The 26,721-nt window shown below is 36.6% G+C and overlaps 1 protein-coding gene across 2 annotated transcripts; it reads right to left on the bottom strand.

The window, feature by feature from the left end:
* Positions 1–169: 169 nt before the first annotated feature.
* On the bottom strand, positions 170–24,065 carry stat1a (signal transducer and activator of transcription 1a). 2 transcript variants are annotated; one of them, XM_066655890.1, is made up of 25 exons: positions 23,899–24,065; positions 22,537–22,688; positions 21,844–21,994; positions 21,291–21,386; positions 20,908–20,997; positions 20,673–20,751; positions 20,446–20,537; positions 19,100–19,251; positions 16,557–16,715; positions 16,153–16,245; positions 15,665–15,724; positions 15,394–15,417; positions 13,671–13,758; positions 13,530–13,571; positions 13,255–13,338; positions 12,245–12,343; positions 11,048–11,183; positions 10,300–10,355; positions 10,128–10,219; positions 8,197–8,336; positions 7,852–8,040; positions 6,021–6,096; positions 5,861–5,930; positions 5,014–5,046; positions 170–4,147 (listed from the first exon to the last, which is right to left on the bottom strand). In XM_066655890.1, the coding sequence occupies exons 2-25, from the start codon at positions 22,662–22,664 to the stop codon at positions 4,124–4,126; spliced, it is 2,253 nt and encodes a 750-aa protein (XP_066511987.1). In that variant the 5' UTR covers positions 22,665–22,688; positions 23,899–24,065; the 3' UTR covers positions 170–4,123. The 2 variants fall into 2 exon arrangements, with proteins under 2 accessions (XP_066511987.1, XP_066511988.1); XM_066655891.1 differs by having other exon boundaries at positions 23,910–24,054.
* Positions 24,066–26,721: the final 2,656 nt, after the last annotated feature.

Genomic DNA, 26,721 nt, shown 5'->3' with positions numbered 1-26,721 from the left:
TGATTAGTGTTTTTTTTTTTTTTTTTTTTTTTTTTTGTATTTGTTAAAAAAGACATTATTAATACCTAATAATTCAAATCCCACCACTGCACTGTGACGGCAGGAAGCAGTACAAAAAAGAAAATAAAATTTTCTTATTTGTTATTTATTTATTTATTTATTTTTACACATTTGCTGGACGTAGATAACAAGACAAACCAGAACTTATTCCTCATTTTTCTGAAAATTATTCATTTTTAAAGGCCAGGATGCACTGAAGAGATTTGCATTTAAAAACAAACAAACAAGAAAACAGAACACTAAAAATTAATAATAGTTAACAAATAATATGATTTCAAGATGAGTTTGTATTTTTAAGAACCTACTAAATATGTGTCCGTGTCCCAGGGTCCAGGAAAAAGAAGAAACAATTGAAAATGTGCCAAGGTTTTTATGAGTGGTTTAGTTTATAATTTTCTACAGAGAACACACTTCTGGATTTTTTAGTAGACAATTACTTTTCATTTACAGAAATTTTGGGGAAAAAGCACCCTTATAACAGCCTCTGCAAAAGTTATGGCACAATATGGTACCTCAAATACATAAAAGTAAGCAAATAAATATAAGTTGTGCACTATAATAGCAGAAAGGTGCCGTATTTTAGCGTTTATTTTATCAATGTTTTTTTCACCGAAAAATCAATTCAAACATGTAATTTGGCCAAATTTTTAATCTAAAGTTATTCAGCAAGTCAGTATTAAGTCTTTTTTTCAGTAGATTTTGTACTGTATTTTGACTTCTGTAAAAAATGTCAACTTTGTAGTTCTAAAAGCATGGAACTGTAGCAGAACAAGCAGGCAACTTTAAATTTTGTTTTAATGCAATATACAGTCAAATGATGCGCTCCAGTAAAATTACATTTATTTGTGCAAAATAAATGACAGCTCATCAAGTGTTTTCATGCATAGTTTCTATTTTTAACATATGATCAATAAAAATAAAGCATGAAAATATAAAATGTGGGTGACGCGGTGGCGCAGCAGGTAGTGTCGCAGTTACACAGTTCCAGCGACCTGGAGGTTGTGGGTTTGATTCCCGCTCCGGGTGACTGTCTGTGAGGAGTTGGTGTGTTCTCCCCGTGTCCGTGTGGGTGTCCTCCGGGTGCTCCGGTTTCCTCCCACGGTACAGAAACACATGTTGGTAGGTGGATTGGTGACTCAAAGTGTCGATAGGTGCGAGTGTGTGTCTGTGTTGCCCTGTGAAGGACTGGTGCCCCCTCCAGGGTGTATTCCTGTTTTGCGCCCAGTAATTCCGGTAGGCTTCGGACCCACCGCGACCCTGAACTAGAAAAGTGGTTACAGACAATGGATGAAGGAATGAAAGAATGAATGAATATAAAGTGTGTCATGATGTTCACTGCATATTTCTCTAATTATACATTTTAAATGCTTAAATTAACTAAACTGTGCAGTAATATTGCATATTTAATGTGTGTTCTCTGCAGAGAATTTATTCATTATTTTTCACTTGGAAAAGCGACCAATAAAATTTGTGAACAGGGGGCAGAGAAACATTTGCAAAAGAAGAGCTGTAGACTCTCAGAAGCTTCAAATCTCCTCAGTGTACCCAGGCATCCATCAGAAACAAAGAGCTGATAGTGAAGGTCCTCTGAAGAAATTTACAAGCAATTACGGATGGAGTTGCACACAAAAAAAACCCACTAAGAATAAAAATAAACTGAAGTAGATGGAGGCTCACAAAAAGCACAAGAAGCGTGTGTTCAACAGACTTTATATTTCCGGTAAAAACACTTAGAATGCTACTTCACTACTGTATGTTTGTGTGTGTGTGTGTTAAGCATGAGGGTCACATTGTGAACATTATTTAAAGCAAAACAATAAAACTGTAACCATTAAACAAAACAAAACAAAACAAAAAAAACTAAACAGGAGGTAAAAGTGTAGTACAGGCCGTAGTCTCTTCCCTTGGCTGTATCTACATTACATATATCCAAAAGTATTTAGACACAACTCATCCAATGTTACCTTTGTATATTACTATAGAGGTTTGTTTTTCCTTTGATGCAGCAATAGCTTCTAATCTCCTGGGAAGAATAGACTGTAGACATTTGCTATGATGCCACCAGAGCATAGGGAAATTATGATTCAGCATTGTTCACAGATCATCACAAAGGTATAGGATAGAGCTTCATCACTCCTGAGAAAAGAGTTTTGCTGCTCCATATGTCACTGCTGGGGGACTTTATGCCTCTCTTGTGTATTTCAGCTACTAGTATTTTTATCAGTGGAGATTTCACACTAGGGCTGAAAGATTGGAAAAGGAAGGAAAGTTTCCAAAATTGCAGGAGCTGCAATTTTATTTATAGCCTGCATTATCAAGAACATCTCTTCGAAAATGGTGACATCTAGCTTTAATGCGACAGAGATAAATTAATCATTCTGCTGTACACATGATAATGATTACAACTAAATGACTGTCTGACACTGTTCAAAATTTAAGCTAGATTGTTGTGGTCTTCTCAGTTATAAAATCAGGCTTGAAATAATAGCAGTGGATGCACACAAAATAAGTGTCCAGATACTTTTGTACATAAGGTGTATTTTAGTGATACCTCATGTTGAACCTATCTGCTAAAACCAAGAAAACAACAATTCACTGGGTGTGTTTAGCGCTGTTACGAATGTACTTTATTGTCTTTGTTTACCTGCTTTTTTTTTTTGCTGTATTAGGCTTTTGTCCTATTGTGTGTATACAAACTGCACTGAGTATTTCACCCATGTAAATCAATTAAAAAAATGGAAGCTTCAAAGTTGTCTGTGAATTTTTGCTGTTTAAAAATGTCCGATGAGCAAAATCCAGTTATTTTTTGTATAAACATTAAGTGCTAACTAACTATTCAGTTTTACTCAGCTACTGTTTTGGCATTTGGTGCCATTTCCCTGCATGCAAAGATACACGTTGATCAGCCAAAATAGTAAAATGACCTTTGATTGTTCCTACATTTGTCTATTTTATCAGCTCTATTTCTTCCTGTGCTCCTGGAGTGAACATCTCAGAGTCCACCTTGAACTAAGAATGTTCCACCAACTAAAACTATCCAGCCAACAGCATCCTGTCTCCTCTGAAGAAGGACAAGACAAACTCTTCAGCAACAAATGAGTTACTGTCTCTGAATTTACATCTACAGAGTGGACTAATAACGTAGGTGTGTCTAACACAAACACACCACCATCATGTTTGCATCAGTGCAGTGCTGAGAGAGAGCCTCCACCCAAATAATACTTGTGCTGTGGTGGTCCTCTCGGGGGCACTGAAGAACGGGGTGAAAGGGGCAAACACAGGATGCAGAAAAACAGATTAACTGAATTCTGCAATTGTAGAACTACAAAGGGCACCTATATGGTCAATGGAACGTTTAAAAAATGTATATATGTATATGACTATATGTGTAGAAGGAAAGTGATTTTAAAGTTATGGCTGACCAGTTTAAATAAAAAAAATTAAAATATAAAAAGTCAACTCTACTTAAGTACTTTTGATTATTACTTAAGATTATTTGATTCCAACTTTTGAAACTAAAATTCTTTTCTGCAACATTTCTATACTTTTAAATGAGGCTATATTTGTAAATATCCTGTGAGGCTATAAATAAGGCTTGCTTGCCAAATAAAGTAAAATATCTGAAGTGCCAGTTCACATAAATGTGGATAAAATTTCTCTTTACTTAATATCAGTAGACCAAGACAATATTGATAAAGTTTGCTTTCTTTCTAACACTCATTTACAGGTTATTCTGCCTTTAAAACTAAGGCCAAAAATTCAAATTGACAGTCACATTATCAGCTTTGTCCTTGAGCTTCAGGAAGATGGGGGATTTGGAGAAAAAGTGCTTATATTTTCTTTTTTTTTTTTTTTTTCTTTTTTTTTCTTTTTTTTTTTTAAACATCACAGAACTGCCACAGTTGCATAACAGTAAGAGTTTTTAAAACTCTCACGGTGTTTACACTTCAGCAAATGTTACAGCAGGTGAATCATGAAATGTTTTCTTTTTAACCAGCTGGAGCTCTGGATCATTTCCTCATGAATAAGTGGAGATTCTCTGTCAGGCCATCCACTGTTTCCTTCATTCTGGAAACCCTCGGTACAGCTAGACACCAAAAAGAAAAAGAATACATTTAATTGTGAGTTTACACTAGATGTTCTTTTTTGTAATTATGTTATAATGTAAAATATGTATTATAAAAAGCTCTGGCTTGTATCTGTTGATTTTCAAATTGAAAGTTAAGGTTTCTCTATGATGAACAAATCATTAAAAATACATTCATTTGCTAAGTAATATAGCTAAATATACAGTATAATTGCTGAGTCAACATAATGGAAAAACAACATACAATATAAATTTGGCCATAACCTCTGCACATTTGCTGGTATGGACCATGCATATGAAGCCAACACCCATCCCACACCGTTGGATAGACGAATACAAGAAAGATGGTGGATTTGGGAGCCAGTTTGTCCGACACCGAAATGAGGTGGGTTCACAGGGTATATATAGGGCTGAGGGGAGGAGTTTGGGCATGGTCCTACCTATTTTCAAATAAGTTAAATTAACAGTAAGTGGATATGAAAATGTGCAGAGGTTTGTTTTCTATAGCAGGTGTGTATCTAAGGGTATACAGCTGCCAAATAAACTAATCAAACTGCACTGTTCCCTAAAGTGTACTTTTATTTTAAAAATAATTCAAAGAAAATTTGATTAATTTGCATTTCCTTTGGCTTTTCAAACTTGTCCAAGATTAAAAACTTCCCATCCAGATTTAAATTTGGTGGTTGGAAAACCTTCCTCTTTACAACCTCAAGGTATCAACCAAACTGGAGTTAAAATGTGTCCTTGTTTGCATAATGATAAAAATTGAACATTTATTTGGGTTGATGTTCATATACCTTAGTATACTGTAATGGAAAAGCCTATGTTGAAAACATGTTTTTATAATTTATTAGGTTTATTTTTACCTCTCCAATATCACCAGTTGTCAGATCCCGAGTCTGTAACAGGACACAAATTGCACACATCAGTGTAACATCATCATCCGATAAACTGGTGAAATATACTATAAATATTTTTACACTACCATACTTTATCAGAGTAAATGCTAATCTCTAATTTAATCAGTGTAATTCATTAGAACAAGATCTAATGTTTACAGTACTGTATTTTACCATGCACTTTACACAGAGTACTCTAAGACTTTCTACTTACTCTGATAATTCACCATAAACTTGTTTTTAGAGCTGATTTTTACAGCACTATTATTATAGTACATAATAGTAGGTATAGCACTATTCTTAATCAGAATAAGACTTAATGTGAACTGTAATGTATATTAATATATACTTTACTGGAGTAAGAGCTAATTTTTAAAATAGTGTTCTTTTTTTGTGTATTTTACCATGATGATTATATGAGCCAGTGTTAATGTTTACAGTACTGTACTTTACGATGTACATAACATACCAGAATAGGCACTAGTCTTTGCTGTACTGTACTATGTATACTAATTATATCATATGTTCTTAATCACTGTAAGCAATAATCATTGCCATACTGTATTTTACCATGTATTTGCCCTGTACAACCTTTACAATACTGAAATTTTATGAGTGTAATCAGTAATCTATACAATATATAATCTATAACAATACTGTATCTGAGTAAGCATTAACCTTAACTTTACTGTACATTATCAGTGTCAATCCTTACATTGTTAAAGTGCACCAGAAAGATAGTATTTCATAAAGGTACTTAGGTATTGTAAGTTTTTTTTTTTTTTTTAAATTGTAATTTATCATTCACACTTACCATTCTCTCCAGTTCTCCATACACCTCTGGAGACAGGGGCATTATATTGTCATTGTATTCGGATGTTTTCCTGTCAGTAAAACACAGTGGAGTAAGATTTACATTTACATCCTGCTGAACTGTTATTAGGAAAAAATTAATATATTTGATAATGGCTTACATCTCAGAGACAGAGATGAGGGTTGTGCTGATGTAACCTTCATCTTGTTTCTTATCCACGTCCATAGGCTCATGTTCTACAAAATGAGAGAAATATAAAAAGGAAAATGAGCAGAAAATGTATATTAATAAATATTAAAACACAAAAGCCCTTGTTAAATATATATATATATATATATATATATATATATATATATATATATATATATATATATACACATATATATATATATATATATATATATATATATATACACACACACTCTATCTCCTCTAAATGCAAACCTTGCGATATTTAAAAGCTGCTTATGTCCATGTCCCTTTGTTTTAAGTTTGATTAAATAAGAGCCAATCACAAAGCAATGAACTGCTACCGTCTTATCTATGATGAAAAGAAGAGAGCCATTACCCAGACATTACTAAACCAGTTAAATAAGAAAGTGAATAAATCTAAGCCTTGCCAAAAATCTGAACTACTGCTAACATCATCAGGTGTTACATCTTGATCTCTGCCTCCTGTTGCTCATGACCCATCTCAACCATCTCCCAATACAACCTCGTCCTTCTTCACTCAGTAACCATTTTCTTCTTGCCACTCAAAGCTGGTCCCGTGTTTATTAGTTTACAGTGCTATTATGCCATATGCTAACAACAATGCTGGATGTCAGGCTAACTCTTTTGCACATGTGAACAAACAGAATTTGCAAACGATTGTAAAAACGTTTGTATTTAGGGGACTATCTCTATAATCATATCTTTAATAAAAATATAAAAACATAAGTGCTTTCAGGTTTTAAAATTTGATTTAGTAAAAAACCAAAATTATTATTATTAATGATTTGAGGCATTCGGCTATATGGTGCATTACTTGTTTATGTAGTTACGAATTATAGATTACATATATATTGTAATGACACACTACATGTAGGATTGTATACAAACTTTACAATTACATCTGCCATTTTAGAAATTCTAAGTTCATAATAAGAACAGCAGAAAACATCTGTATACAATTAGAGGAAGGGAAAGCAAGTGTTTGGAATATAGATAAATGTAAGATGCCAGAAGCTTTCTAGGAAGTGAGTTCCAAAGTTCTTGAGCTGTCATACTGAACCTCCTACCACCAACTAAAAGCAATCTAAAACAGGCAACTCTGAGCACACCAGTACCAGAGGACCTAAGTGAATGGGCTGGGGTACGGATATGAAGAAATCCATGTATGGCTTTATGGGTTATGGGGAATAGCTTGTATTGAATTCGAAAAGTGGCAGGTAACCAGTGATGTTTGTGTAGGTGTAATGTGGGCAGAGTGTTTAGTCTGAGTGAGGAATCTAGCTGCTAATATATGTGCATTTGAGTAATTTAGTGAAATGTTTAGTGGGGAGACTTTAAAAAGGGCTTTACAAAATTCCAATATGAGGTGGAGTTTAGAAATATTAGAGGTTGAAGAAGGCAGTCTAATGAGAATAGGTTATCAAATACGATACCAAGATCACAAAAAGGCTGTGAGGGTTTAACATACTCTATCAATGCTGAAGATTATCATCAGAGAGGATGACATCAAGTAATTTTTGTTGACATATTTGACGGCTTGTATAATCTCTATGGGAAAACATGAAATGTGGTACCGTATATGTGCCTGATGTCTACATGCTCAATTCCTAGTGTTGGTTATGAAAGGAAACAGCCATGAGGCACTGGAGTGTGGAGCAGTAGAACTGTGTTCTCTGGAGTGATGGCACTCCATCCAAAACCACTGAGATGCAAAACTAATCATCACAGCAATGTAATGTAGAGTGTCTGAATGTTGAGGGAGTGAGTAGAGCACTTACTCTCGGTGGGTTTGGAGTAGTATTTGCGAAAAGCCTCATCTTTGGGAGTGGAGGGATACAGGAAGCGTAAAGGATCTTCAGGAACATTATCAGTTGCCATCACTCTGTAATTTCGGAGGATATCTGGCAGAGAGACTGCAGACAGCTCTTTCTTTGTATAGGGCTCAACAGACCGAACCTGTGGCTCATCTACACAAAATAAAAAATAATTATAATTAAAAAATAAATAAATAAAAAATAGAAACAAACCACAAACTTAGTCTTCAATCCAAATTGCTCTGCATTTTGAATGTGTTTTTTATTAGAATTTTTTTTTTATAAGATCAAGAGCAAGTTTTGGCTCACCATTTAAAGTGTGTTCTACCCAGCTGAAGGTGATGGCTCCATCGCGGTTGCTTTCACTGAAACGCAGCAAAAATGTTCCTGGAGCCTTATCACTGAGAAGAGCTTTTGTTCGGTCCTTCGTCACAAAACCCATAATACACCTGGCACAGAGTGAGAATGACGCAAAGAGAGAGAGAGAGAGAGAGCGCAAGTAAACAAATTATACAGAGAATAAGAGAAAGGGAATACAGACAAGAAAATAGGGGTGGGGAATTCACTGAGGATCCTTAAATGGAAAAACTGAAAAATTTAATAAAATTAATTAACTGATTGATGTATAAAATTGTATTTATTTATTAATTTTCAAAAATGGTTTCTAGTTTCCTGCAGGGATGATTCAAAGGAAGCATGTCTGTAAGCCTAAAAACAAACTGAATCTTTTCTATATGTAGAATTTATGTTTGCTTTCTTATGTAGAATATTTCTATAGTAAGCTGCAGTATGTATTTTGGAGTGATTTCAATCCAGTATGAATCTGAAGCCTGTGTAATTTTGTTCTGCTGGTAATAAATGCAGACTGATACTAATTTCAGTAGGAATCCTAAGTGTTTGTAATTTTTACAATATGATGGTAATAGTTGTGAAGTGTGTAGTTTTTACAGTTTTCACAGTCTGATGGTACTAGTCATGGAGTGATTTCACTCCAGTATGAATCTGCAGTGTGTAGTTATTTTTAAAGTCTGAAATGACTCTGTATGAATATACAGGTGCATCTCAATTAATTAGAATATCAAAAAGTTAATTTATTTCACCAATTAAATTCAAAAAGTGAAACAGTGAAATAGATTCATTACAAACAGAATGTTTGTAACAGAATATAATCTATTTCAAGTGTTTAATTTTTCTTTTAAATATGGCTTGCAGCCAATGAAAACCCAAAAGTCATTATCTACATAAATTAGAATAATCAACACAAAACACCAGCAAAGGTTTCCCAAGCTTTTAAAACGGTCCCTTAGTCTGGTTCAGTAGGCTACACAATCATGGGGAAGACCGCTGACTTGACAGATGTCCAGAAGGCAGCCATTGACACCCTCCTGCTGTATCCAAGCATATTAATGGAAAGTTGAAGTGTGGTAGAAAAAGGTGAACAGGTAACAGGGATAACAACAGCCTTGAAAGGATTGTCAAGAAAAGGCCATTAAAAAATTAGGGGGAGATTCACAAGGAGTAGACTGCTTCTGGAGTCAAGAGCCAACACACAAAGGTGTATCCAGGACATAGGCTACAACTGTTCCATTCCTTGTGTCAAGCCACTCATGACCCAGAGACAACACCAGAAGCGTCTTACCTGTGCCCAGGAGAAAACTTGGCACTAGTCTACACTGCCAACAGTACCAATACCTGGTTTAATAACCACAGTATCATGTGCTTGATTGGCCAGCAAACTCGCCTGACCTAATTTTCAAGAGGAAAATGAGCTGAAGGACGCTATCAAAGCAACCTGGGCTTCCATAACACCTCAGCAGTGCCACAGGCTGATCGCCTCAATGCCATGCTGCATTGATGCAGTAATTAATGTAAAAGAAGCCGTATACTGTACATGCTTTTCAGTAGACAAACATTTCTGTATTAAAAATCATTTAAAATTGGTTTTATATAATATTCAAATTTTCTGAGACAATGAATTTTGGCTTTTCATTCGGGTGTTTAATCATCAACATTAAAATAAAATAAATACATATACAATAAATAAATACATCCTTTAAATAGATCATTTTTCATGATATTCTAATTTATTGAGATGCACCTGTATATTATATTCAGATTCTATCTTTAGATATCTGAAGTCCAACAGTAACTGTGCAGCAAACCAGTATATATCTTAACTGTGTGAAATAATACAGACAGTTTATACCAAACCAGTCAGCCAATAAAATCCTGATTATTACCCATCATCCCACAAGCTCAGCAGGTGCCGTTTTATCAAGTCCAGGATTCCCTCGATCCACAGCCAGAAGGTGAAGTTTCTCTCACTGCCGCCCTACACAAATATACACATCAGTCAAACAGCTCATTGGATAGAGAGATTGTTATGATTATGTATTTGCTTGTTGTACAAACCTTGCAAAATTTATTCCAGGGAATCTGAGCTTCTGGGTCTTTTGATGCTTTTGGGCCTGATGGGGTCAAAGCACAAAATTATTCAATCCAGTAAATGAAAACAGATTTTAACAACACACAAACAAAAACACACAAGCTTTGTTCAAAATGGCTCCCTACATTTTTCACTATATAGAGCAGTATTGTAGGGAAGTGAAATCAGTGGGTAGTACCTTGTGTTTTTTACCAATCAATACTGTTTATTGTTGTTATCTGCTATAGTGTATATACTACTTATTACAGTGCATTGTCGGGTTGCCTGAGTGCACTAAAAATTGTTCACTATGTTTTTTGGACACCACTACAAAATGGCAGAATCCCTAAATAGTGCACTATATAATGAATAGGGAACAATATCAGACACAGCAACAGTTACACAGAACTATTTGTGTAACAATTACAATCTGCACAAATATCGACAAAGAACTTACAAATGCTACATATATTTTTATATTATATTAAAAATATTTTTAGAACACATTCAAGCTGGGAAATATATACCCATATACAAAGTGTAAGGTCCTGCTTATAAAAAGAAATTTGTAAAATAGTTCCTATTTAACAAATTCCATATTAAAAAAAATAGTATATTATATGTATACATATAGCATATGTAAGTGAAGCTTACTGAAAAAAAACCTCAATCTAGTGTAGATTATAGTTAGTAAAACACAGCCATATATTAAAGGCTACAATTAAAAACATTCACCCAGAAGTTTATGTCCCAGCATGCTTAGCTGTTCCACATTGAGGCCTCTCTTCGTGATGGAGGAAAACTGCCAGCTCAAAACCTCAGACAGCTGACCCCAAGTGACCGAAGGAGGGTTGACAAAGAACGAGAGATTCTAGAGAGGGAGAGAGAGAGAGCAAGAGACACAGAGGGTTAACTGGTCGAATGGTTTGTATTATGTGATTCTTGCATTATTACGTAAAGTCAACCATCTTAAGGAAATGATTGGAAAAAAAAAAAGAGGAGCAACTCAAACAACAAATAACAACAAAACAATTTGTAAAAAAGTAGCTGCATTTCAAAGCTGAGACTGGAGCTTCAGAAAGACTCCTGAGGACCTGAAACATTCCACTGAAAAGAACAAGGTGGTTTCCAAAAGAGAAGCTGTTTCATAGGATCACTGAACAAATTCAACTGCATCAACAGCTTACTTTTAAAAAGACAAACTCTGATCTGGAGACTTCAGATTCCACCAAATTTTTATTTTTTTACATGGTGACATTCACCAATCAGCCATAAAATTATGATCACCTTGTTTTGTACTGACCAGACCTGAGCACTTTGTCGTTCTACAATTACAGACTGTAGCCCATCTGTTCCCGCATGCTTTGATTACCCACTTTCACCGTGTTCTTCAACGGTCTGGACCTTCACAGGACCACCACAGAGTTGGTATGATTTGGAATGGTGGATGATTCTCAGCTCTGCATTGACACTGATGTGGTGGTAGTGTGGTAGTGTGTGTTGGACTGGTATGAATAGATCAGACACAGTAGCCCCGCTGGAGTTAGAGCGACAAATGGACAACAGTCTGCTAATGTAGAACTACAAAGTGCTCCTGTATGGTCAGAGGAGCTGAGAGAATGGACAGTGAGTGTCAAAACAAGGAGGTTTTCATAATGTCATGATTGATCATGCATGCAGGAACTGTGGATAACTGAACAAAGTAACAGGTACATCATTGAATGCATGGGCACATCATCCAAATCTCTCAGAACAAAGCCTGCATTTCTTGGTAGTATTTGGAGGACCCTTCACACTGGAACAGCCTTCAGAGATGAAACTGCTTGACTGCAACCTGGACTTTGAGACTAGGCCAATATAGTGTGTGAAACTAAAACTGGACCTAGTGTCGCCTAAATTAAGAAATTATGGGGAAGAAATGCTTTGGTATACCTTGGGTTCCGGGGTCAGCATGTTGTACCACAGGATGGAAGCCCAGCCACAGGGCAACTGACTTACATTTGAGATCACTACAATGGGCAGAGAATGGGTCTACAGAGAGAGACAGAGACAGAGAGAGAGAAAGATTACTAGTCATCATTACTGTGGTAGTAGAAAAATCTTAACCCCTTGTGAATAGTAAACATGCTCTAGTAAGATGTGCACTGCAGACTGCCTCATGAAATATTCATATTATGGAAAATAGTGATTTTTTTCAGTGGATGCAGACTAATTTTGGATATAATCGACTGCCTATTAACACACAAACTGTGAAATAAAACATCCCAGTCCATTTTTAATAGGCTGACAATATCAGAAAACATATGCATTTGTATTACACCTCCAATTTACATAAAACCAGCCATTATGATTTTGCGCTGCTTTGTACATCAAGGGCAGAGACTTTAAACCTGTACCCAATGTTTAGTACTTACCTATTCAACTTTTTATAGTATAATACTTTTTTCCCCCCTCTCTCTTCCCTCCAGATGTGTATATATACATTATGCAATGGGTAGGATGTGGTGGGTTGGGTTGTTATTATGTTATGCTTACTGTAACATAACAAAGCTTTAAAAAAAAACACCTGTCTCCAATGACACTGTTGGACCTGCATTTACGTGAGTGCACAAAGATGAGGTTAAACTGAGTGCAGAAGTATAACAGTTCTGAGTAAAGGCGAAAATGAGAACTAAGAAGAAAAAGAACCAAGGGAAAATGACTAAAAACAAGCACTTTTTGCTCACTTGATTTTTACTATGGGTGTGGTTGTGTTGAACTGATATGTGATTCATTCTCATTTAAAAGGAACAGGCACTCAAACCAGCCTTTCTAAATAAGCGTGATTAAACTGTTAACTTGTGGAAAAGGGCCATGTTATGTCCCCTGTAATGCTAAAATCACTACACATCTATGAACTCAGCATCCAGTAGTATACTTATTAGTCAAATTTTTGATCTCACCTCAAAGTTGATTACGAGTCCGGACCAGCAGAGCTCTGCCTCAAAAGTGAAAGAGTGGAGCTCCTCAGTGACAATCAGTGGACCCTAGTGCGCACACACACACAAAAACACACTTAAAATGATCAATATTAATCAAGCAGGTAGTGTCTGCGACCAATATTTATTTATAATGTCTATATCTAACGTTACATCAAAACAGATTTTACAAGCATAAGATTACCAATAAATGAATTGTTCATAATATAATGTAAAATAAAAAAAATGTTATGCCCTACCTCGCTTGTTCTGCTTCCAGCCATCTTTCTTTCTTTCAGTTGCTGTTTTTGTGGGAAAAGAACATCAGAGCTTATACTTAGTGATAAGAAACTAATCAGAAGGATAACAAGGCATGTTATGAGTTTTTTCTCCTCTTTTACCAAATGTCTGAATTCTGCAGCCATCCCGATAGATTCCTCCATGTTCATCACTTTCATAGCGGTCCCCAGGATATTGAACTTACGGTAACTAAATACAAAAGCATGCATCAAAAAACAGGCTGTTTTAAAGTGATGGTTTATTATCATCATCACCACCATCATCATCTTTTCCATTTAATCCATTTCAGAATAACATCTCCAGTAACTAAAGACAGGCACAGAGTGCCCTAAACTACTTCATGTTGTCAATTAGCCAAGACATACTGGTTTTTGTTTATTTTTTAGCTTTACATTTGAGAAGCTTGTGGAAAAGTTATGAACATGAAAATCTCTCTTTGAGCAATATGGAGTTATTGGGTGATTTTTAATAGACGTCATTATATGATTTCTGTCAATTTTATTCATTGGACAACAGTGTACATCTATTTTCATCCTTTAAAGTAGAGATGCATGAGTACCGATACTGGTATCAGGTATTTGCCCGATACCATGTTCATTTGCTCGTAATCGTAATCACAAACAGGACTCCGATACCTTGTGCCTAGTGCGCGTTGCTGTGCTAATGAGCTAATGTGAATTATTTCACAAGTTCAATAAACCTTCCTTTCTATTCCTAGTAAACACAGCCACGCTGTCCGGTGTTTTGACGGGTTGTGCTACCTTGTCAAAATGTGCTACTTTGCAGCTCTGCACATGCTCAGACCCAATATTTTTCATGTTTTCATTTCTTTTTCGTGTTAAATCTGTTTTTTTTCCCTCCAGTGTATTACACAATATTAGTTTACTGTTATAATTTGCTTGAGTGTATCAAAACTGTAAATGACGAATTAAATGTAAAAAAAAAAAAAATATATATATATATATATACTATAAAACTTTATCATCGTAATAATCTCATAATTTCTTTAATAAAGGGGATTTGGACTGTGCATATCTCCTGCTTATACTTCTGTAGGCAGCATTTTCTGCTACATTTATCCCACCTAATGTTTTATTTAAACTACGTATAATAGTACTCTATGGCAGCACATCTCGAACACTGGCACGTATACTTATGCTATCATGCATATATTTTTTTTTTTGTTTTGTTTTTTTGTTTTTCTCTGTATTTTCCTCCCAGGAAATGTTCCAGGAAAATTCCCAGCTGTTATCATATAACAGAAACTGTCTTACCAAACTCTCTTACAGAGCAAATGCATATCCAGAACTTGTTGCTCATGTTACTAATTTATAGATCGGTACGTTATTGATCCCAGTGGGAAATTCAAATTATTGGTATAATGTGGGAAAATGCTAAATAAAAATGGACAGTTCCAGAAATTAACAATAAAGTTTTTAATTAAAAAAAAAAAAAGGTTTAATTAATAACTACACTAGTACACAATGCTCCTGATTGTTTAATTCTAAATCGGCAAGTACAAAAATGCACATACTTGGTTGGGGAAAAAAATTTTATTTATGCATCCCTATTTTTAAGTGTTTTGATGTGTAGTGAGACAGATAAGAATTAACACACAATATGGTATGTTATCTTTTACCTGGCTGGCCAACAAGTAAATGCAATTTCTAATTGTGAGAGGGCATTGTGGAAGCCAATATGTGGAGTTCAATATTCTCTATAAACATCCCAGATGCCACCCCGTCCTGAATGATTAAATTGGCTAACAATGTACTTACAACCACAAACAGGACTGTGGTGTAAACATTATACTCAGAATCTTACCCTTTCCGCTCCTCCGTTACATCTCTATAAAAACAAAGCAAAAATGACATCAGACGTTCATGTAAACATGCATTACAACAATGATTTAATATTATATAAGAGCATTTTATATGAGGAGTTGACTACATTAAAAATGAGCCTCTGTACGTAATTGTCAGAGGGAGAGACCAGTATCAAAGGTATTCTGGCTACTACTATTTTGCTCAAACCATCCTAACACAGAGCAGTGTTTTACATTTATAACTGGTTGCTAGCTGAAGGAGTCACTTACTTATCAAAGTTCACCTTGACTCTGACCATGTGATTGAATTCTTGAAGTCTCACCAGCAATCTGGAGAAGAAAGTCATAGACAAAGGTTACATCCTAAAAGGTATTAATGCATTTCTGGGGTATTTTGTGTGCGAATCTAAATGTGAGCTGGAAGATTTATCTAGTACTCTGAAAATCTTTCATATTTTAGCAATGTGGACCAGTTAGATTGTGTATGGATAGTATGTGTACTATGAGTGTTGGAGGTTGAATATATTTGGTGAGTGTGTGTATATGTAGAAGCAAGTGTGTTTATTGAGTGTGTGATGGCAGGCTGACTGTGTGTTTTGTAAGAAGGCTTTATTACTTGTTACTTGTACTTTGGAGAGCATGGTTAAGGAGGTTGAGTGTGTGTTTTGTAGTGTGTGTTTTGTAGTGTGTGTGTGTGTGTGTGTGTGTTGAGAGTGTGTGTTTGATTGGTATGTGCATGGAGTCTGGTGGGGTGTTACCTGACTTTGAGGGTAAATAGAACACCAGTCTTCAGTACTAGGGGCCTCTGCAGCTGTGTGGGCATGCATGGTTGTCTTTCCACCACCATGGAGCTTAAAAAAAAAAAAGTTCAGGTGTCAATTGCCTCCAATGTAAGTTAATTTAAAAATGTACGCAAATTCTAGTAACCACAAAACTTTAACACAATGTAATTATTGGTGGAAGGGGTATGAAATTGTGGTAAAATATGATACCACTGAACCAAAGACTATTCTATTGCATTTCTCAATATTTTACACTAACACACACTGCTATGGAGCTATGGACATATGACAGTTATATAACATTGCAGGGCCTCCAATAATGTAAAATAAATAAATAAATATATGCGTAAATAAACAGTGTTGTTGGTTTAAAGATTTACTTGGTGATTAATGTCTTTAGGAGTGTTAGTGCCCTCTCCTCCAGTGTGCCCCTGCTTAGTGCAATAGGATCATGCTGGTATGAATATTTCTGCTCCAGCTCCAGAAGCTTCTTCAGCTGCTGACGAACCTGTAGCAGGCACTCACCTACTGCCGTGAACCTGTCAGAAACAGAAATATAGAAATTTTAATTAACTCACTTGTTTGTGAGTGGGGCGGCACGGTGGCGCAACAGGTAGTGTCGCAGTCACACAGCTCCAGGGGCCTGGAGGTTGTGGGTTCGATTCCCGCTCCGGGTGACTGTCTGTGAGGAGTTGGTGTGTTCTCCCCGTGTCCGCGTGGGTTTCCTCTGGGTTCTCCGGTTTCCTCCCACAGTCCAAAAACACACGTTGCAGGTGGATTGGCGACTCGAAAGTGTCCGTAGGGTGTGAGTGAATGTGTGTGTGTCTGTGTTGCCCTGTGAAGGACTGGTGTCCCCTCCAGGGTGTATTCCCGCCTTGCGCCCGATGATTCCAGGTAGGCTCTGGACCCCCCGCTACCCTAAATTGGATAAGCGGTTACAGATAATGAATGAATGAATGTTTGTGAGTGGATGAGTTTTAAGTTCATTCATTATTTATCTTACATTTAAGGTAATGTTAATTACATTTTCATCTAACTACACATAACAAAATGGCCTTAAGACATATGCCACTATGAAACTCTGATTTTAATCCAGGATGAATCTGCAGTGTGTGTAGTTTGTACTGTCTGACAGCAATAACCATGGACTGTTTTGAACCTGCATAGTAAGTAATTTTACAGGAAACATTAATTCGTTTTAGAGTAACAATAAATGAGTGATTATAACCCAGCTTGAATTTGCAGTCCCTTAAGCCTCAAACTGGCATGAGAGACCTAGCTCCATATTGCATCACATAGTTGAGCAACTTCCTGTACACTTACACAATGCGTAGAAAAACTGTGGCAATGTGCTACAGACTCTGTAAAAAAGGCTAAAAATATTTATTCCAAACTGATGGCATACCCTTTTGACCCCTTAAAACGAACAACTATGACACACACATTAAGCTTAGAACTTGACATAAACTACTCAGTAACTAAAATGTATTAATTAATGTCATTATTATGTAATGTAATGATTAAGCGAATATTGTAAGTAATAGGGATGTTTCGTAATTTAAAAGTTTTAATGTATAAATATTTTAAAAATACTACAATAAACGTTCATACTAAAATGATTAAAATAGATTCCTCATCAGAGTGTGTGTCGCCCTGCTAAGGAACAACACACCCTCCGGGGAGGCTCCGGACCCACCGCTACCCCAAATTGGATAAGCGGTTACAGTCAATGAATGAATGTGATCACTGGTCAGTTCCCACTCTTGGGCTAATCCAGTTAACCTGTTGCAAGGGTGAAATATTTGATTCATGTGTGTTGGGACATTAACATACCTGACTCAGTTGTGTTAGGAATATAAGTTAATTGGGAATATTGGTGCACCTGACTTATACCTGACCCAGATGTATTGGGAATAATAACAGTAAAAATCTGTGACAAATATGTACAGCACTAGCACACCTAGCTCAAGCTTACATAGCTCAGGTGTGTTGGGAACACCTGCATAATTATTCAAGTATCTTTTGGTGGCTTACCTGGCTCAGATTTATTAGAAACATTAATCTACTTTGTTCATATCTGAATAAGATGCAATCAAAACAATAGTGTACCTTTTTCATTATTACGTACACTAGCTTACATATGTTTAGAACACCTACACACCTGGCTCAAACGCGTTGATTACACTAGTGTACCTAGCTCAGATGTGCTCAGAACACCAAGGTGTTCCTACCTTATATTCGTGTTCTGAGCGCAATTGAACATCTATTCAGAAAGACAGTGCAAGTAAATTTGGTGTTTTTAAACTTTGTAATTTTTTTTTTTTGGTATTACCCTGATATAAATGGATCAGATACAGCAGTGCTGCTGAAGTTTTCTAAGACCCCAGCATCAGTGTTGGACTGAAGGTCCATACAGCAACAGCATTGTGTGGGCAGTGCCAAGTGACTACAGATAAAGGACTAGAGAATGATAAACGAAAAATGTGTAGCACCTCATAAGCTACTGTCTCTGACTTTGTATAGAAGGTGGACCAACAAGCTTCATGTGTTTAATAGAGTCGACAGAGTTTTTAAAACTCATGTAGCACTAACACATCACCCCAGTGCTGAGAATGAGCCACCACTCAAACCATACTTGCTCTGTTATGGATCTGTGTCTTGACCATTAAAAACAGCATGACCAAGGGCTAACAAATTATGAAGATCAACAGATAGACTACCGTATTTAATTGTAGAATTATAAATTATATTTACATGGTGAGTGTAGCTGATAAAATGAAACGAGTGTAGAAATGACAACATAAATTTAATGTTTTAACTGCTTGGTGTGTATAGCATTGGCCTGTCCAGAAAATGATCATATCTAGCTCAGGTGTTTTGGAAGCTTATCACGTGAGACTCATTGTGCCAGGAAATGTCTTACCAGTTCTGCAGCTGATCAAGACAAACATTGGTGAGGCCTCCAATGCATGACATTTGCTGACGTCGTTTCCATTCACTTAGTTCCACAGTGATCAGCTCGTACTCCAACTGCTCCACCAGGTTCAGCACCTCTGACATCTGACTCACCACTCCCTAGATATACACCCAAATTCAGCGTGTCCATTAAAAAATTAAGCTTCCTGATATTCCAAAATATGGTCAAGCACATACTGTGTTTGGTATTTGAAGTTTGTTCAAGATGACCACTACTTCTGTTCTCAGCTACATACTTAGGTACTCTTCCCCCCACACATCTTCATGTGCCTCAACAGTTAAATCCATTTTAAGGCAAGTGAGTAAATCTAATTGCATTTATACAGCATCATAATTTGTTTCAAATGCTACACAGCAGGCAGGAGTGGCCCAAATCAGATTTCATGATCCAATCTGTTCTTTTTTCCCTGGCATTCCCATTATCTATATAATGTGACCTATATCTGACATCAGTCTGAACAGATCATGCTCCTAAACTGCCCCACATGTACAAATGACAATGCTTCAGGCTCAGATTACAAAAGTCAGCAATTATTCATTGGCCAAGCATATGAATATCTGTTACACTCTACGTGCAAATTTGCCAGGTCTGTCTCAAACGCAAGGTCTCCAAAAAAGAGAACAAGAGATTTAAAAAAAAAAAAAAAAAAAAGTATCCTTGACCCACATTTAAGCAGCCTTCCTATAGACATGAACAATATGAAATTGATAATGAACTGCTAAGAAATAGCTCTTCTTGTGTTTGTTTCATAAAACACTTAATACAAATTTTCATGAGATTTATTTTCTCACAAACGAGTGACAGGAACTTGGATTAAGAAATTTCACATGTTTTTCGTTGGCGAATATGCTCTACAAAAAGAAAATGTTTTAAATCGGTGAAAATGAAAATGCTTTGGACCCGAGTCTATAAATCATTCTTAACGGCCATGGAGTGAGATCACATGAATTCAGAGTCAAACAGATCGGAGATATATATATATATTCAATACCACATATTTCTGCTAATCATACAGCAACAAAATAAATACATCTGTCTCACTTATGAAGAAACACATAGAATCTGGCCACTTTTATCTGTTTTGTGAACAAGATAAGGATAAGAACAAGGATACTTTAAAATTTTTTACTTTAAAAAGTAACCTGTACCATAGGTTGAACTTCAAATTAAAACCACATGAAGGATCTTTTCTACTCTGTCACAGTTAATACAATGTCAATTATTTCCAGAAATATTCTACAGAGTTGACTTGTTGACTTATAATATATTTGCACCATACATCAGCCTCTTACCCCTCTCATGTCATTGAGCTTCATGAACATTGCTTTCAGGTAAAGCTTCTCACGATTCAGTTCCTCTCTCGATATTGTGCCATTGAGTTCCTCTGTTAAAAGCAAACATGTTCTCATAATCCAAAGAATCTCATAAAAGAGATCTAGAAAAAGAATCTCAAAAAGCTGTATATTAAAGTTGAAAACTGAGAGAAACAGTAAGAAAAACTGTAAAAATACACACTAACCTTGGCTCTGCAGTGTTTTGCTCTTAAAATCATGCTCATCTTGCAAATCCTCCAGATTTTTTATGTTCTGTTCAGTTTCCTGTGCAGATTGATGTAAAATGTTTACAAAATATTAAAATATTTATTCAAAAATGACTGCATGACTTAACTAAAAATAAACAACGGCATATAGATTATATATATTTTAGTGACTAATAACAGAATAGTTTTATTTTAGTAAATGACCAGTCCTCACCTGTACTTTAGTCTTAATGTCCTTCACCTTGCTATCCAGCTCTCTCTGTTTCTCCATCATCATGTCACTCTGAGTACTCTGTGTTGTGCTCTGCCACAGAAACATCAAGTTTGCATATATGTTTATGCATCAGAAACCCCCAACATATAGGACTGTAGTTACAATTTATCAGCACCCTTCTAAATCATCAATCAGTTTCTAACCTGAATTTACCACAACAAGCAGATGCATTTCACAACAGAAGGGTATCTGATGTCATTACTATTTTGTAACTCTGAAAAACACAATCTCATGAATTTCACTGTCCCTAATTGGCTGCAATTCATCTGAAGTACTGCACCATTTTATTCAGATATCTTTATGGTCAGACATTTGCAGCCTACCTCTGAAACTTGTGCAGCTGCCAGGATCTTCCTCTCCTCACTTAGGTTCTTGCTGATGATCATTGCCATAGAAACAGGGTTGTCTTGGAACAGAGTCTGCAAGATAAATAAGTATGTAATCATGTTATCTGGAATCCACATCACGTCTCTGACGTCGAAGAGGTTAGATGTTAACTCGTGTTCAAAGAGAACAAAGTACATGAATGGTTTTGGGAGCAACATGTAGTGCTACTAAGCATTTTCAAAGATTTCAGACCTTTGAAACGAAGTAGTGCATACATCTGAAAAAGGCATGTTGAAAAAAAGTGGACTGTGCGTCAATTTGTAACAAATCAAAGAATCTGTACCTTGATACTAAGTAACAGACACTGGGATTTTAGACATTATTAGTGTTTAGTTGCTGATATTTGTGATTCTCCCATTGTTCTCTCTTACAATAATAAAGAGAGCTGCATTTATACTTTTAAAAGAAATACAAAACATCATGTATGTGAGTGCATAGAGCAACATGTTGAGAAAAAGGATCTAAGAAACCACAAGCACTGTCTCTGACCTGCAGGTTGCGTTTGATCTTGCGGATGTTGTGCTGATTCAGGAAGTCCTTCTCCATTGCAAAGCGGCTGTGCTGATGGTCCAGCTGGGTCAGAAGATCATGGAACCTCACAGTTGCTAGAGACTCATTCTCAACATTTGCAACATGGTCCCTGGAGGAAGGGAGGAAATGATGGGAACAATAGGTATTAGCATTTCAGTTTTGCTCTATTCTACCTTCACAAGCCCATATATAAAATAAATATGCAGCACAAATGAAAGATGCAACTTCAGATGAGTTAAAACTAGAGCTAAGTGTTATAACCTATGTGATGGGGAAGCTACCATTATAGTTTTAAGATTCGTTCAATAATAGTAAGATTAACATTAATACATGAAGATATTCATTTGGAGTGTTGAAAAAAAATTCAATTCTACAAACATAAGAACAAACTCCAGATATTTGTTTTAATTGTCAAGTCATTGGCCGTGTATTAAGCCAAGCTGCACCCTTATATGCTTCCATTTAACATCCATCATTAAACAAACAACTCAGCTATTTAAAACTCAGGGTCTAAAAGATTGAAAATGAATGTGATCAATTCTCATGCATCACATTACCTGGAATAAAAAAGGGGGCTTAAAGAAGTAATTTTTTGTAAAATAAATGTAAATAAGTGTTTTAATTAATGCTGATGCCTGTTCTAGTTCTCACCAGTCATGACTTTCGATCCAGGTACTCAGGTATTGACGGATGGCCATGGGGAACGTGTCATCGTAGAGTTGATCCACCTGCTCCAAAAATTTTGAATCTAGCTGTTGCAGCTCCAGCCACTGACTCATCTCCACTTGTTACTCTGGGAGTCACTGGGGAGGAAAATATTTTAATAACTAGGTGGATCAGCATGTGTATAAGCCAACAGACATTCTTTATGCTGAAACTTTAACTAAAGATGCATGACTAATTGTAAGACATTTACATTCACATTTATGGCACTGAATATCGTTAGGATTCTTTTCGATGACTGCAACTGGTAGACAGCAATTTCACTGTCTGAGCTGGGAAAAGACCACTAGTCTGTTGTGTCTGGTAGCAACTATTTACCCAACAACCACTACTACAGAGACAGCAAAAAATATTTAACCCAAATGTGGCACATTTGCACGTCTTTTATAGCCCTGGAATGACAGCATTGACTCACAGTGAGCCTGGCTACCTTAACTCAGCCACAGGTCCACTTTACATGTGACAGAGGTTAACAGTTAGCCCACATCCGGCCCACACTGCATCTTCTATAAGCCACTGGCAACACTTGCCAGTAGTATAACTGAACCATAAGTGACAGATTTGACCCAAATGTGTCTGCTATCAGGGTATGAGTATCACAACAAAAAACTTCTTCAGTGTTGTATATTTAGTGAATGAAGCAGTAATGGCTGTCACAACAACTTGAGACACCACAAATACTTTTCAAGTAATTAAATACATATTTATTTGCTTTGAGGGACCAAATAAAAAATACACATATGCATTCACCTGTTACCTTTACCATTAACAAAAGTAAGCTGCATTCATTTCTGCACATAGGTATCTACAAGGTATCCAAGATAGACTCTGTTAAGTGGAGAGTTAAACATGGTGTAATTGTAAACGTTAGCTAGTTAACGCGACATTTAGACAGTAGTTATATAAAATGGCAGTTGTATGGACGTAGAGACGGGGGTTGTGTCCGATTTTTACTGCGTGTCCGATATACATCATCATCAGGTTTATATTGTGGCTGATATAAAAGACAAGTTTGAAGTTAACGCTAGTTACTCATTAGAATGTCATCGGAATTAGCCATTCCACCTTAAATTATACAGTAGCTATCTACATGTAACAACGGCGCTACTTAAGGTGGAAAAGACAATTCAAGTGAAAACAAGCTGTCGAAAAAGTAGCAACTGTCAGCCTTTTAAGTTACATGTCATAATTTAACGTTCACTACTGCACCATTTACGTTGGAATGAATAATTATAAGAAGCTAGCGACAAAGAATTTAACTTTATCTTAAATAGTTACATCTTAGCTTACCTGGCACGTACGAGAGTAAAAACGAATTTAGTTCCCTTCTGTTGATATAACAGCAGCTGCTGAGGTTTAATACAGCCTCTTATAATACCTTTGTCGCATTTAATTCCGTACAAAAACACACAAACTATGCTTTTCTATCTCCTCCAACGCAGTCCCATAGCAGAGGCAGGGAGGCGTGTGAGACACGTACACATTTCAGCCAATCAGAAACTATACATTTCTTGGTTTAGCCAATCGGCGCAAATAAATGGTACAAAGAGCCCGCCTCCTAATTTTTGTCACGTGGTTTACGGGAAACTGAAACCTAGGCTGCTGTGAATTTCCAGACGTTGAATTCAATCAGTTTAAGTACTTATATTTTTTATAACAAAGTTTAATGAACAACGCAATTGTTGTCGATATTATTAAATATACACGAGATACACTGTAAAAATATAAATTTTGTAAAACGCATAATTCTCATGTTTTAGGGCATAAAGTGAGTTTATATCCAATGTCGTTTAAGTGTGCTGAAGAAAACAAATGCCTTTGTTTTGTTCTTTATTCACATAATTTGTGTCAAATATAGATTCCAAGTGGCATTTAGTTCTTAATAGCTTGTAATTATAAATAATTATAATCAAAATATAAATATAATGAATGTATGCATTTGTATATATGTATATGTATGTATATATATAATCTACATACACTATGTAGATTATTAAATGTGTGACAAGACCGGGCTCATATTTATTTGACAGGGGAGAAACCCCAAGACAACGTTTAAAAATGCCGAAATGTCAGTGATTTCATGGCGTAACATGTATATGTTGTATCACACAGCTCCAGGGTCCTGGGGTTGTGGGTTCAGGCCCTGCTCCGGGCGTCTGTGAGGAGTTTGGTGTGTTCTTCCTATAGCGGAGTGAGCAATAGACTTTAGTTAATAATAATTTATTTGATTAATTTTATTATTTTGATTTATTTTATTATTATTGATCTGTTTAGTGTGTAATAAATACAATGTTATTTAAGAATAAATTTGCATGGTTTCAGAATGGGATCTTTTTCTCAGATTTACACTGGACATCAATGAGAAAATTCCACACATCTTTCAATTTAACACTCTCTCCTGCTGATTATCTTAAGGTGTGAAGTGGCGCTCTGTGTTGATACTCTTGTCGTGAATTTTGATTACAAAGGTGCCGACTGCAAGGTCGAGGGTGCCTGGATAGGTCCCCCAATCTTCCTTGTTCCTTAGAGAAACCAGACGCATGGCATAACAGAAGGGGTCTGTGTTGTGGCCTTGAGTAAACAAGAGATTTTAACTTGGGGCATCTGATTTACTTCAAAGAGATTTAATTTGAGATTCGTCCTGAGTCTACTACATCCCTGTGTGCTTTTGGGTTTCTTCTGGGTCATCAAAAAACACATGTTGGTAAGTAGATTGGTTACTCTAAAGTGTCCATAGGTGTGAGTGTGTTTCACCCGATGAAGCCTATGGTGCCTGCTACAGGGTGTGTTCCCACCTTGTTCCCACCAGTGATTCCAGGTAGGCTCCAGACCAACCACAACCCTGAACTGGATAAGTGGTTAAAGACGATGAATGTACTGGAATATTTTTTGTTTATATAACAAAACTGAACATAATCAATTTGAAGACTTAGAACTTCTCACTGTGCTTCGAATTAAACAGGGTGTTTCCTCCCCCAGGCAATGAACTAATTAATTTTTATAACCTCACCTTATAATTAAGAAGAACAGTTATACAATTGTGCGGCATAGTGGCACAGCAGGTATTGTCCAGAGACCTGGATGTTGTGGGTTCAAGTCCCGTTCCGGGTGACTGTCTGTGAGGAGTTAGGTGTGTTCTCCCCGTGTCCACAGTCCAAAAACACTTGTTGGTATGTGGATTGGCGAATCACTCCATAGGTGTGTGTGAGTGTGTGAGTGAATGTGTGAGTATGTGTGCCGCCCTGTGAAGGCCTTGCACCAAATGATTTCGGGTAGGCTTTGGACCCAATGCCACCCTGAACTGGACAAGCGGTTACAGACAATTAATGAATGAATGTTATACAATTACTCACTGTAGCCCATCTGTTGTTTTGTGTACTTAATTGTCCTCTCCTTTCATCCTGTTCTTCAATGCTCAGGACCATAACAGATCATAACAGATATGTTGACACTGGTGGGGGTGTGTTAATGTGTGTTGAAGCTGTGCTACTGCAATTTTTAAACCCCTCAGTGTCATTCTTGGATTGAGAATTGCCCACCAACCTAAAATATTCAGCCAACAGCATCCTGTAGCCAGTGACCTGAGACCACTGATGAAGGATTAGAGGACGACCAACAAAATGTGCCTTGGCCTAATGGTTAGAGGACTGGGCTTGGTACAAGAAGGTTGCCGTTTTGATCCCCAGGACCGACAGGGAACATCCATGGCTGAAGTGCCCTTGAGCAAGATACTGAACCCCCAAATGCTCCCCGGGTGCTGGGGATGGCTGCCCACCGCTCTGGATGTGTGTTCACAGCCCTTAGTGCACTAGTGTGTGTATGTGTTAACTGCCACAGATGGGTTAAATGCGAAAGACACATTTCCTTGTATGTTGTACAATAACAAATAATTGCACATTGCATTACATTACAACAGATGAAATATATCTACAAATTGGCCCAACAAGATGGGTACATCAGGTAGAGTGGACAGACACCACCACTGCTTTGTCTGATCCAATTTTATTGATGGGTATGAGTGGATCAGAGACACCACCAAAATAAATACATGCTTTATAGTGGTCCTGTGATTTGTGGTGGTCCTACCCGGAATTAATGGGCGCAAGGTGG

This window comes from Hoplias malabaricus, chromosome Y (assembly GCF_029633855.1).
Source record: "Hoplias malabaricus isolate fHopMal1 chromosome Y, fHopMal1.hap1, whole genome shotgun sequence".
NCBI classification, from domain to species: domain Eukaryota; kingdom Metazoa; phylum Chordata; class Actinopteri; order Characiformes; family Erythrinidae; genus Hoplias; species Hoplias malabaricus.
Note: the sequence above shows the minus strand (reverse complement) of the source record. Positions and strands in the feature narration are given on the sequence as shown.